Below are 12,791 nucleotides of genomic sequence, written 5' to 3'. Positions count from 1 at the left end.
TCTGCTGAACTCATATCACAGGGGACTCTGCTGTACTCAATTCACAGGGGACACTGCTGCACTCAATTCACTGGGAACTCTGCTGTGCTTAATTCGCAGGGAACTCTGCTGAACTCATATCACAGGGAACTCTGCTGCACTCAATTCACAGGAAACTCTGCTGTACTCAATTCACAGGGAACTCTGCTGTACTCAATACACAGGGAACTCTGTTGTACCCAATTCACAGGGAACTCTGTTGTACCCAATTCACAGGGAACTCTGCTGTACTCAATTCACAGGGAACTCTGCTGTACTCAATTCACAGGGGAACTCTGCTGTACAAAATTCACAGGGAACTCTGTTGTACCCAATTCACAGGGAACTCTGCTGTGCTTAATTCGCAGGGAACTCTGCTGAACTCATATCACAGGGGACTCTGCTGTACTCAATTCACAGGGGACACTGCTGCACTCAATTCACAGGGAACTCTGCTGTGCTTAATTCGCAGGGAACTCTGCTGAACTCATATCACAGGGAACTCTGCTGCACTCAATTCACAGGAAACTCTGCTGTACTCAATTCACAGGGAACTCTGCTGTACTCAATACACAGGGAACTCTGTTGTACCCAATTCACAGGGAACTCTGTTGTACCCAATTCACAGGGAACTCTGCTGTACTCAATTCACAGGGAACTCTGCTGTACTCAATTCACAGGGGAACTCTGCTGTACTCAATTCACAGGGAACTCTGTTGTACCCAATTCACAGGGAACTCTGCTGTGCTTAATTCGCAGGGAACTCTGCTGAACTCATATCACAGGGGACTCTGCTGTACTCAATTCACAGGGGACACTGCTGCACTCAATTCACAGGGAACTCTGCTGTGCTTAATTCGCAGGGAACTCTGCTGAACTCATATCACAGGGAACTCTGCTGCACTCAATTCACAGGAAACTCTGCTGTTCTCAATTCACAGGGAACCCAGCTGTACTCAATTCACAGGGAACTCTGCTGAACTCATATCACAGGGAACTCTGCTGTACTCAATTCACAGGGAACTCTGCTGTGCTCAATTCACAGGGAACTCTGCTGAACTCAATACACAGGGAACTCTGCTGTACTCAATTCACAGGGAACTCTGCTGAACAAAATTCACACGGAACTCTGCTGGACTCAATTCACAGGGAACCCGGCTGCACTCAATTCACAGGAGACACTGCTGCACTCAATTCACTGGAAACTCTGCTGTTCTCAATTCACAGGGAACTCTGCTGTGCTTAATTCGCAGGGAACTCTGCTGAACTCATATCACAGGGGACACTGCTGTACTCAATTCACAGGGGACACTGCTGCACTCAATTCACAGGGAACTCTGCTGTGCTTAATTCGCAGGGAACTCTGCTGAACTCATATCACAGGGGACTCTGCTGTACTCAATTCACAGGGGACACTGCTGCACTCAATTCACAGGGAACTCTGCTGTGCTTAATTCGCAGGGAACTCTGCTGAACTCATATCACAGGGAACTCTGCTGCACTCAATTCACAGGAAACTCTGCTGTACTCAATTCACAGGGAACTCTGCTGTACTCAATACACAGGGAACTCTGTTGTACCCAATTCACAGGGAACTCTGTTGTACCCAATTCACAGGGAACTCTGCTGTACTCAATTCACAGGGAACTCTGCTGTACTCAATTCACTGGGGAACTCTGCTGTACTCAATTCACAGGGAACTCTGTTGTACCCAATTCACAGGGAACTCTGCTGTGCTTAATTCGCAGGGAACTCTGCTGAACTCATATCACAGGGGACTCTGCTGTACTCAATTCACAGGGGACACTGCTGCACTCAATTCACAGGGAACTCTGCTGTGCTTAATTCGCAGGGAACTCTGCTGAACTCATATCACAGGGAACTCTGCTGCACTCAATTCACAGGAAACTCTGCTGTTCTCAATTCACAGGGAACCCAGCTGTACTCAATTCACAGGGAACTCTGCTGAACTCATATCACAGGGAACTCTGCTGTACTCAATTCACAGGGAACTCTGCTGTGCTCAATTCACAGGGAACTCTGCTGTACTCAATACACAGGGAACTCTGCTGTACTCAATTCACAGGGAACTCTGCTGTACTCAATTCACAGGGAACTCTGCTGTACTCAATTCACAGGGAACTCTGCTGTACTCAATTCACAGGGAACTCTGCTGTACTCAATACACAGGGAACTCTGTTGTACCCAATTCACAGGGAACTCTGCTGTACTCAATTCACAGGGAACTCTGCTGTACTCAATTCACAGGGGAACTCTGCTGTACTCAATTCACAGGGAACTCTGTTGTACCCAATTCACAGGGAACTCTGCTGTACTCAATTCACAGGGAACTCTGCTGTACCCAATTCACAGGGAGCTCTGATGTACTCAATTCACAGGGGACACTGCTGTACTCAATTCACAGGGAACTCTGCTGTACCCAATTCACAGAGAGCTTTGATGTACTCAATTCACAGGGAACTCTGCTGTACCCAATTCACAGGGAGCTCTGATGTACTCAATTCACAGGGGACACTGCTGCACTCAATTCACAGGGAACTTTGCTGCACTCAATTCACAGGGAACTCTGCTGTGCTCAATGTGGTGGTATGATTAGCATAGCTGCCTGCCATTGGTGCAGAACATCGGCTTACCATTGGCCCTGGTCGGTCATGTGCCTCTCGACCAATTGGTTGAGGCCAGTCATGTGATGGCTCCCGATTGGTCGAGAGGCTGAGTTAACCCTGCCTCCAGGGTGGGGTATAAATACCCAGTACGCCCGGCGGTCGTCCATTTACTGTAGTCGACCGCAGGGCTAACATCTAGCTTATTAAAGCCTTACTTTTGTACAGCAACTCGTCTCACGTTCAATTTATGGTTCATCGCTCAATTCACAGGGAACTCTGCTGCACTCAATTCACAGGGAATTCTGCTGTACTCAATTCACAGGGGAGGCGGGATTCTCTCAGCCCATGCTGGAGAATCGCTGGGCTGGGCGCAAATCGTGCGACGCTGCCCCAACGCTGTCTGTTGTACTCAATTCACAGGGAACCCTGAGTGTGAAAGGGATGGAGAAATCCCACGAAGGGAACTCAGAAGATGGCCTGCCAAAGGTTAGGTAGGGGTATGAGGATAGGCCTGGGGAGTGGGCCTATGTCGGGTGCTCATTCGGAGGGTGGATTGGCCTCCTTCTGCACTGTAGGGGTTCTGTGATTCGCAGGGAAACAACTGCCTGGAAATAAATGCCAGCCTTGGGAGGGAGGAATGTCTACCTTGTGAGCACAACACCAAGCACAATTGAAGGGTTGTGATATAATTCATATCACTGCATTGTGTATAGTGCCAATAAAGCTGAAAGCAGTTTCCAAACACTACTTTCACCAACTTCTGCTCCATCAAGGAGTGGATTGTCCAGTTTTCACAAAGATCCATGGTATTTCCGTAGCTACCGTTACTGAGGCTCGCTTTCAATTCAACCAGGATTTGAACCATAGCACAGAGCATTGTGCCTGGGCCTCTGCATTACTAACCCAATGACATAACCACTACAGCACCATCTCCCACTATTCATAAGAACACAGGGACTAGGAGCAGGCCCAAACCTTAGGAGCAAGACTGCTCGACAATTCAATATGATCATTGCTGATGTTGTGCCTCAGCTGCACTTTTACTGCCTACTCCCCTCGATTCTCAGAGACCACAAAATCCATCCATCTCACTCTTCAGATGTTCAGTACTGGAAAGCTATCCTGATTCATTCTTTTAAATGTGTAGTTACAGAAGTGAATTCGAACATGGTGGTGATCTCTGCCCTTGCCATCCTGAGTATCCTGCTTATCGGACTACTACTGATTACACTCTTTGTCCTGCGGCGGAAACACTTGCAGCATGCCAGGTACAGGGTAACTTGCTCTGCCGCGCGCTCGCGTACGTAGATTTGGAGTCATCGAGTTATTCAAAACGGAGGTCAAGTATGAATAACCATATTAATATCTTACAGGAATTGTGGAGCAGGAATATTTGTCAATTTTGCCACTTTGGAGAGGGATGGAAAGTTGCCATTTAACTGGTACGTGCCAAGTAGAATGGAGTGCTGAAAGACTGGGTTGGCCGAGCAAAGGCCCTTTTGAAGTACTGCAAATCGGTTTTAATTTCTGTGCAAGCTTTTCATCCGGGATTGTGCTTGAGAGGCAAAGTCAGAGATCTGCAGGTTCAGGTGGATTGGCCATGGTAAATTGCCCCTTTGTGAACAATGGTTAGGTGGGGTTACGAGCTTGCGGGCAGGCGAGTGGGCCTAGGTAGGGTCCTCTTTTGGAGGGTCGGCGCAGACCCGATGGGCAAAGTAGCCTCCTGTGCTGTAGGAATTCTCTGAACAGAGCACTCATTATCAAATATTCAGGCACAGACAGGAATCCAAGTAGGAAATAAACTTACAAAATGTAACGGAGGCCTGCGGGCATTTCAATGGGCAGCTTGCAGTTTCAGTGGGAGGTTTCTCGCACTCGCACCCCAAATCATCACACTCGGAATCTTGCTTGGCATTCCAACTTTGCATTTAACCAACTCCGTTCCAGTTTCCATCAACACTTCTGCAACAGCAGAATAGATACACAGTTGAATGTTCTATAATTGCTGTGTGGTACCCGTGAATATTATACTTCCTAAATATGATTTTGCATTCAGATGGACCATTGCAAAGCTATGTATCTGTTTTAACAGCTGTCCAAACCATTCAGTCCCCCATGGGTCCCCATGCAGATTCTAAGACGGTTCAGGCAATATTGATGAAATCTGGGCTTTGATGAAAGGATGGAGACTTCTGCGTTTGATTTCATTTTATTTTTGCGCAATAGCAATAAGCAAATTAAGAACTGGAGGAAGAACAAAAAGGGAGATTTAACCAACTTCTTTCACCTGCACCAGCTTGATTTAATTTCTATACACACCTGAGTTAGCTAATCCCATTTATGCACCATAATTCCTGAGTGCATCTCATTTACTTCCTGTTACACTCTAATTATCACACTCCGTGCTTATTATGTACTCCTGCTCGCCGCATGGATTCCAGCTGGGATGTTTTAGAATTTGTTTATTTGCGTGTTCTCTACAGATGGCAGCGCTGAGTGAATCAAAAGAACCTGCTTCTTATTGATTGGTCATTTGACCTTCATGTGTATTATGGTCTTTTTGCAGTAAGAATACCGAAGCCTTAAATTCAATTGTCTTTTTAAAGAGCATACCTCCATTTTGATACGAATGGAGTTCAGTCAGCCAAGCTAGAACTCAGCGTGCAAGATTCTCCATGTGGGATGCTCCCGCCGGAGAAAAATTGCTGCTCATAGAGTCATAGAATCATAGAACAGTACAGCACAGAACAGGCCCTTCGGCCCTCAATGTTGTGCCGAGCCATGATCACCCTACTCAAACCCACGTATCCACCCTATACCCGTAACCCAACAACCCCCCCCTTAACCTTACTTTTATTAGGACACTACGGGCAATTTATCACGGCCAATCCACCTAACCCGCACATCTTTGGACTGTGGTAGGAAACCGGAGCACCTGGAGGAAACCCACGCACACAGGGGGAGGACGTGCAGACTCCGCACAGACAGTGACCCAGCCGGGAATCGAACCTGGGACCCTGGAGCTGTGAAGCATTTATGCTAACCACCATGCTACCCTGCTACCCTGCTGATTTACGTTCCCCTTGGGAGGGCAAATCATGAAGCAGTTCAGTATCCCATGCCGAGGAATAGGAGAGATCCTGCGATCAGGCCACTCACTCAAAATGGCGGATCCCTGTGGTCAGCCCCCCCCCCCCCCCCCCCCCCCCCCCGCAAATCAGCCCCCCCCACCCCCGCAACACAAATCATCCCCCCACCCTTCATCCCCACACCACAAAGCAGAAACCCACTCATGGATTTTCTGTGTGCCTTCCCCTCCCCGAAGTATGGGGGTGACCAATCCCCGTCCCCCCATCCCTACCCCAGGACTCCCGAACTAGAGAGACCCCCCCCCAGGGACCCCCTAACTAAAGGAACCGCCCTCAGGAACTCCCTAACTGGAGGGACTCCCCACAGGGTCCGCCTAACTAGTCAGACCCCCCACAAGGACCCCCTAAATAGAGGGACCCACCCCCAGTGAACTCATAATAGGGAAACACACCCAGGGACTCCTTTAACAGGGAGTCCCCGCAGTAACACCTGAACTAAGGAACCCCCCCATAGAGACCTCTTAACTAAAGGTGCCTCCCATAGACACCTCTGACCTAAAGGCACCCCCAAAAAGGGCCCCCTAAATAGAGGCACATCCCCCCCCCCCCCCCCCACCCTCCCCCAGCCCCAGAAAAAAGATCCCTGCCTGGAAGCTGGAAAGCAGTCCAGACAGGGCAGTGACAGAAATTACAGTTGTAACACTTACTTGGAAACGCCATGTCCATTTCTGGAAAGAGTAAAGCTGTGACCTGTGTTTGAATCCCTCAGCTCGTGTAGCTGCAAGCCATTCATTCATTTTTCTGTAGCGGGCAGTGATTGAAAGTTTCCACAAAACAGTTGCAGCCTTGATTCATTCATCTCCCTTCATGAGTGAGTGATTCTTAAGTGCTGAAACCCCAGTGTTTACAAACATCAACCACATCAAAGAGAGGTAAGTGCAATCCAATCACTCGAGCGTGAGTTCCAGGCGCGAACCTCGATTTTGGCCCAAAATGGTCTGTACATTGTAGAGCTGAAAGCAGGCATCCCCCCCAACTACAATGGTTAGAACATTCTATTTAGGGAGCTGACCCAGAGGAAAGCCCGGCTTCCCCTCAGAGAGGAAAATAATCAACACAAAGTAGGGATTGAGAATGATAGGACACCAATTTGAGGTGATTTTCAGAAGGAGCAGCGGGAGGAGAAACTTTTTCATGCAGCGAGTAGCTAGGATCTGGTATTACCGAAGGGAAAAAAACAAGAAAATAAGAATATTCGTCCGAACTGTTCTTGTATACCTTAAAGTAAAACACAAGTAAAAGCTAGGAAATAAGAACACTGGTCTGAACTGTTTTTACCCTATTGGGATGCACTGAGAGTGAGCTGGATGGAGACAGATTTAATCATGGTTTTCAACAGAGAATTGGGTTTTTGGGGTTTCCCCAGGCAGCTTCTGGTAGTGCAAGCTGCACAGAAATAGAGCTGGATGACCTTTCAACCTCTTTCGAGGTCAGGGCCAAATGTGAGGTGCATGGGGGAGGAGCAGGGGAGTGGCCAAAAATACCAGCACCGGCCATGGTATTAGTTTTGGGGCCAACCATGTTGGGGATGGTGAGTTTGGGGCCCAGGAAGGCCGCCCACCTAGATGAGGTGGGGCAAGAAATTAGGCTCATTTGGAGCCTTGTCAATGGTAAGTTTGGAGGCCGACTGGGATTTTTCAATTGGCCTTCTGTTTTCTGGTACACCGGGGTCAGATCTACAGCCTGGGGGCTGGCATCCATCAGTCGGACGGGGCTTAGAACTTGCCTGCCAGCCTAAATTGACAGGACACCGATCTCCGTACTGGTTGAGGGCGAAAACAAATTTAAAAATCTTATTTTAAAATCAGACTAGAGGCGGAAACAAAGGCACCTCCTGATTCCTGCCTCCTAGGTGAAAATTTACCCAAAATGAGTGTAACGATAAGTCTTCAGCACATTCAAATATCAATGGCTGAGATCTTGCCAGCAGTAACTCAGTAGTGGCGGATGTGATGTTTAATAGTGAGCAGGTCAAATGTTGCAGCAGGAAATGAAAAGAATAATATAGCAGGTAATGATTTTACTTTTGTGTTTGCACGTGTGAATGGAACTATTAATCACATTAACTTTGTGCATTACTCTATCCCTGTATTTCTCATTGTAACGCTATCTGAGCTGTGCAGCATGTCTGTGTTACTGCAGATCTCTATATAACGTACCTAACTAAGTCTTGCTTCATGTGTATATTAATCACGGGCAACTTTCTCTTTTATTAATCAAACAGACTCTTTGTCTATATGTGTCTGTGTTACATTTTCTCAGGCGTAGGAGTATTTTTGCTGTTCTTGCACTGCTCCCATCATGCCTTTGGACTGACTATCTTTTGGCCTTTGGTATTAACCCTTGGTAAGTTCATTTTAATGGCCTTTTAGCCTAATATCTCCTGAGAAATGTTAAATCTGAAAGCATCTCACTCAGATATTCTCGCACGTCTGTACAGCAAGAAACTACTGGCTGCAAAATATAGTATAGTTCAAAAAGGTATTTGTGTTACATTGCACAAGATGTGCGCATGTCTGTCCCTTCAGCGTGTGTGGGGCATGAGATTCGTTTTAAAATTCCTTCAGAAAGAAAATTTACTTGCAACAACTTGCATTTTACCATGGCTTTAATGTAAAAGAAAAAGATCAAAGAAAAATGAATGTTACGCCAAAGGAGGAGAAGCAACCCAAAGCTTGCTCAAAAGAGGTTAGCTTTAAGGAGGGTATAATATCTTAAGGTGTCCCGAGAAGGTGAAACAACAAACACTTATTTAGGTAAACAAAAGTAAAGGCCACAACATGGCGTATAGCATATAAGTCCCAGCCGGGACTACCAGTCATGTCTGACCAAATCCAGGCTGGCATTTAAGTGCCTGGTTCACCCCTCAGCAGGGAGCTCGTGTTCCACGAGCCCCACAGGGAGATCAATTGGGTCATTCACGTGAATCTTGTGAGGGTTATTATAGAGGGTCTTAAAGTAGGAGAGGGTTGCGGAGAGATTAAGAGAGGGAATTCCACAGTGCAAGGTCAAGATGGCTGAAGACACAGCTGCCAACAGTGGGGTGATGAACAACAGTCTGAGGCAAAAATTGACGAATACAGAGCTTGGGTAGGGTATATACTTGTATATTTAATTTTTTTAAAAATTTAGTGTACCCAATTCATTTTTTCCAATTAAGGGGCAATTTAGCATGGCCAATCCACCTACCCTGCACATCTTTGGATTGTGGGGGCAAAACCCACGCAAACACGGGGAGAATGTGCAAACTCCACACGGACAGTGACCCAGAGCCGGGATCAAACCTGGGACCTCAGCGCCATGAGGCAGCAGGGCTAGCCGACTGCGCCACCGTGGTGCCCCGGACTTGTATATTTGACGGTATTGGGCAGGGTGAGGGCATAATTACAGGGATGCAAACTTTAAATGAATTCAGTGGGGAACCAAGGAGCCATTAATGTAAGTCAACAAGGGTAGAGCGATGTATGAACAGGAAAGGGTGTGGGTAATAGAGGTAGGTTCCGACTTAGTATTTTTAAGCTATAATTAGCAATGTGGATAAGAGCAGCTTATCAGAGGTAGTAAAATTCCAGTGACTTTGTATGTGATTAATTCATAAACTTAAACTCTTTGAAATTAGCTGCTGTCTTAGTACCTGGGAAGTGAGATAAGGCAACTGCACTTACATTATTGGTACAATGAGCTTTGATGATATGACAACACATTGATATTGCTGAATGTTTGAAAAATTAGCAATAGAGTTTGACATATTTTATATCTGACCATGTCATTTAATTATCCTATTAAGATTGCAGCACAATAACCAATAAACCTCTTCCAAAATATTTTATTAGTTGCATTATTTCATTATTACACATTATTAAGGGAGTCCACTGCACTTTACTACCAGTAATAGAATCATAGAATTTACAGTGCAGAAGGAGGCCATTCAGCCCATCGAGTATGCACAGGCCCTTGGAAAGAACACCCTACTTAAGCCCCACGCCTCCACCCTATCCCCTTAATCCCCGTAACCCCACCTAACCTTTTTGGACACGAATGGCAATTTAGAATGGCCAATCCACCTAACCTGCACATCTTTGGGCTATGGGAGGAAACCGGAGCACCCGGAGGAAACCCACGCACCCACAGGGAGAACATGCAGACTCCACACAGTGACCCAAGCCGGGAATCGAACCTGGGACCCTGGAGCTGTGAAGCAACTGTGCTAACCACCGTGGCTCAGTGATCTCTTAGCTGAACTATGTGAGGAGGCAGAAGGTGGAGGTGAACTACCGGACATACAAAACTTTGGTTATTTTTCAACTGAAAGGGACCTGAGGGGCCAATGTTCATGTGGAGGCTTCAAGGCAAGAGATGAAAGATTTGGAAAATAGGAAAATAAATGTCCGTTGTGCTCATAAATTTCAGGATTGTTGGGGATGAGGATGGTCGTTGGGCCTACTTTAGTTCATCTGTCCGGAAATACCTTGGAGACCTTTAGACAATCGGTGTCTGACTGCAACTATCCATCAATTTACCTCAGAAATTGATATGTTCTCCAGACCGCAACCTGTCACGTTCCCTTTAAAAGAACTGTGGGTGGTTTATTTCACAGGGTCTATCACTGTCTACAGGAACAAATATATCCTGGCATCTTCCCATTGAAAAAGAAAATTGTACACATGTTCCATAGTCCTACCATTGGCATCCATTCCCTCAAAGCCAACCAACCTGACTGAATACAATTACTTCATCTTTTTAAATATCTGAATTACAATGTCTCCCTACCTTTACTTCACTGAAGTAAATAGCCCATTAAAGTAAATAGCCCAAAGACTTGAAGTCTATCCTAGTAACAAGGAGTGCATGGGCTAGATATCGTTTTGGTTATACCGCTCAGCATGTTTACAGGGCCTCGATATTTTTCATAATGTGTTGGGATGAAACTGCCCGCAGTGCTCCAGTTGTGGGTATCCGCTGAGTGCATTATCCACAGGATACCTTGCAACAAGTTGTCATCTCTTCATCCACAACACCTCTCAAACATGTGACTTCGAATGAAAAGGACAAAGGCAGCAACCGCGTGAGAAGACCATGACATCCAAGTCACACACCGCCCTGACTTGGATACATATTGCGGTTCCTTCATTGGTGCTGGTCCAAATCTTGGAACTCCGTACCCATCACCACATGGACTGCAGCAGTTCAAGAAGGTAGCTCGGCACCTCCACCTCAGGGACAGCAAGGGATGGGCACCAAATAAAAACAGAAAATGCTGGATAAACTCAGCAGGGTCTGGCAACTAACATTTCAAGTCCGTATGAAGAAGAGTACCATAGAATTTATAGTGCAGAAAGACGCCATTCGGCCCATCGGGTCTGCACTGGCCCTTGGAAAGAGCACCCTACCCAAGCCCACATCTCCACCCCATCCCCGTAACCCAGCAACCCCACCCAACCATTCTGGACACTAAGGGCAATTTAGCATGGCCAATCCACCTAACCTACACATCTTTATTCTGTGGGAGGAAACCCACGCAGACACAGGGAGAACGTGCAGACTCTGTAGACAGTGACCCAAGCCGGGAATTGAACCTGGGGCCCTGGAGCTGTGAAGCAACAGTGCTAGTCACTGTGCTACCATGTTGCTCAATTAGAAGGGACTCGCAACATTAACCCTGTTTCTCTCCCTAGTTTCTCTCCCTAAGGGCTGGTATAGCACACTGAGCTAAATTGCTGGCTTTTAAAACAGACCAAGGCAGGCTAGCAGCACGGTTCAATTCCTGTACCAGCCTCCTGGAATGTGGCGACTTGGGGCTTTTCGTAGTAACTTCATTGAAGCTACTCGTGACAATAAGCTGCTGGACTCCTCTGTTTTTATTTCAGGTTTCCAGCATCCGCAGTATTTTGCTTTTGATCATGGGCGATTAATAGACATGCCAGTGACCTCCACGGCCTGAAGATTGAGCAAATGATATCTGATTCTCATCGTCAATTTTGTACCCTGGCCCCAAAAATACAATCTAAAACGCTATCTGCTTTCCCTGGAACGACTTTCACCTTTAACGGGTGATCAACAATTATCCCAAGGTCTCTGATTAACACATTAGTAACTGATTTGCACACATAGCATACATTATTAATCAGTGCACCTATATTATGAGATATATTAATAACTAGCTGTGTCACTGTCTGTGTGGAGTCTGCACGTCCTCCCCGTGTGTGCGTGGGTTTCCTCCGGGTGCTCCGGTTTCCTCCCACGGTCCAAAGATGTGCGGGTTAGGTGGATTGGCCATGCTAAATTGCCCGTAGTGTCCTAAAATGTAAGGTTAAGGGGGGGGTTGTTGGGTTACGGGTATAGGGTGGATACGTGGGTTTGAGTAGGGTGATCATGGCTCGGCACAACATCGAGGGCCGAAGGGCCTGTTCTGTGCTGTACTGTTCTATGTTCTATGTTCTAGCGTCACTGTGTTAAAAGATGCACAACTTATTCATTAATTCAATATATTTGTATAATTGGCCTACATTGCAAATTTTATCAATGCTGCCACATTAGTATTTAATGCTACCTTGTAAGGACATTTGGAGATTTAATTAAGATGTATTAAATTATGAGGGTGCAAGTTAGAGTGGATAGAAACAACCCATAGCAGAGAGCTCAATAACCAAAGGGCGTAGAGTTAAAGTAATTAATGGAAGGATTAAAGGGAGTTGAAGAGAAAATGTTTCACCCAGAGAGTGATGGGGGTCTGGAACACACAGCCTGAAAAAATAGTAGAGGTAGGAACCCTCATCATATTCAAAAGCTTACATAGAAAATAGGAGCAGGAGGGGGCCATTCAGCCCTTCGAGCCTGTTCCACCAATCATTATGATCATGGCTGATCATTCAACTCAATAGCCTGATCCCGCCTTCCTCCCATATCCTTTGATCCCCTTTGCCCAAGTGCTATCTCTAATTTGGGTATGTACTTGAAGTGCCATGACCTACAAGGCTATGGGTCAAGAGATGGAAAG

The 12,791-nt window shown here is 46.5% G+C and overlaps 1 protein-coding gene across 5 annotated transcripts in view; it reads left to right on the top strand.

Annotated features, from left to right (window-relative positions):
- The window catches only part of ptpro (protein tyrosine phosphatase receptor type O), a 226,154-nt gene that overhangs the window by 177,305 nt on the left and 36,058 nt on the right, over positions 1–12,791 (top strand). For 3 of the 5 annotated variants that reach the window (XM_038811152.1, XM_038811151.1, XM_038811155.1), the window contains 3 exons: positions 3,793–3,913; positions 4,019–4,087; positions 8,057–8,140. In XM_038811152.1, coding sequence (XP_038667080.1) covers positions 3,793–3,913; positions 4,019–4,087; positions 8,057–8,140 — 274 coding nt within the window. The remainder of the gene's footprint in view (positions 1–3,792; positions 3,914–4,018; positions 4,088–8,056; positions 8,141–12,791) is intronic. The other 2 variants (XM_038811153.1, XM_038811154.1) reach the window with 2 other exon arrangements.

Source organism: Scyliorhinus canicula, chromosome 11 (genome assembly GCF_902713615.1).
Source record: "Scyliorhinus canicula chromosome 11, sScyCan1.1, whole genome shotgun sequence".
In the NCBI taxonomy this organism is placed as follows: domain Eukaryota; kingdom Metazoa; phylum Chordata; class Chondrichthyes; order Carcharhiniformes; family Scyliorhinidae; genus Scyliorhinus; species Scyliorhinus canicula.
This window is presented reverse-complemented; position numbering and strand designations above follow the sequence as displayed.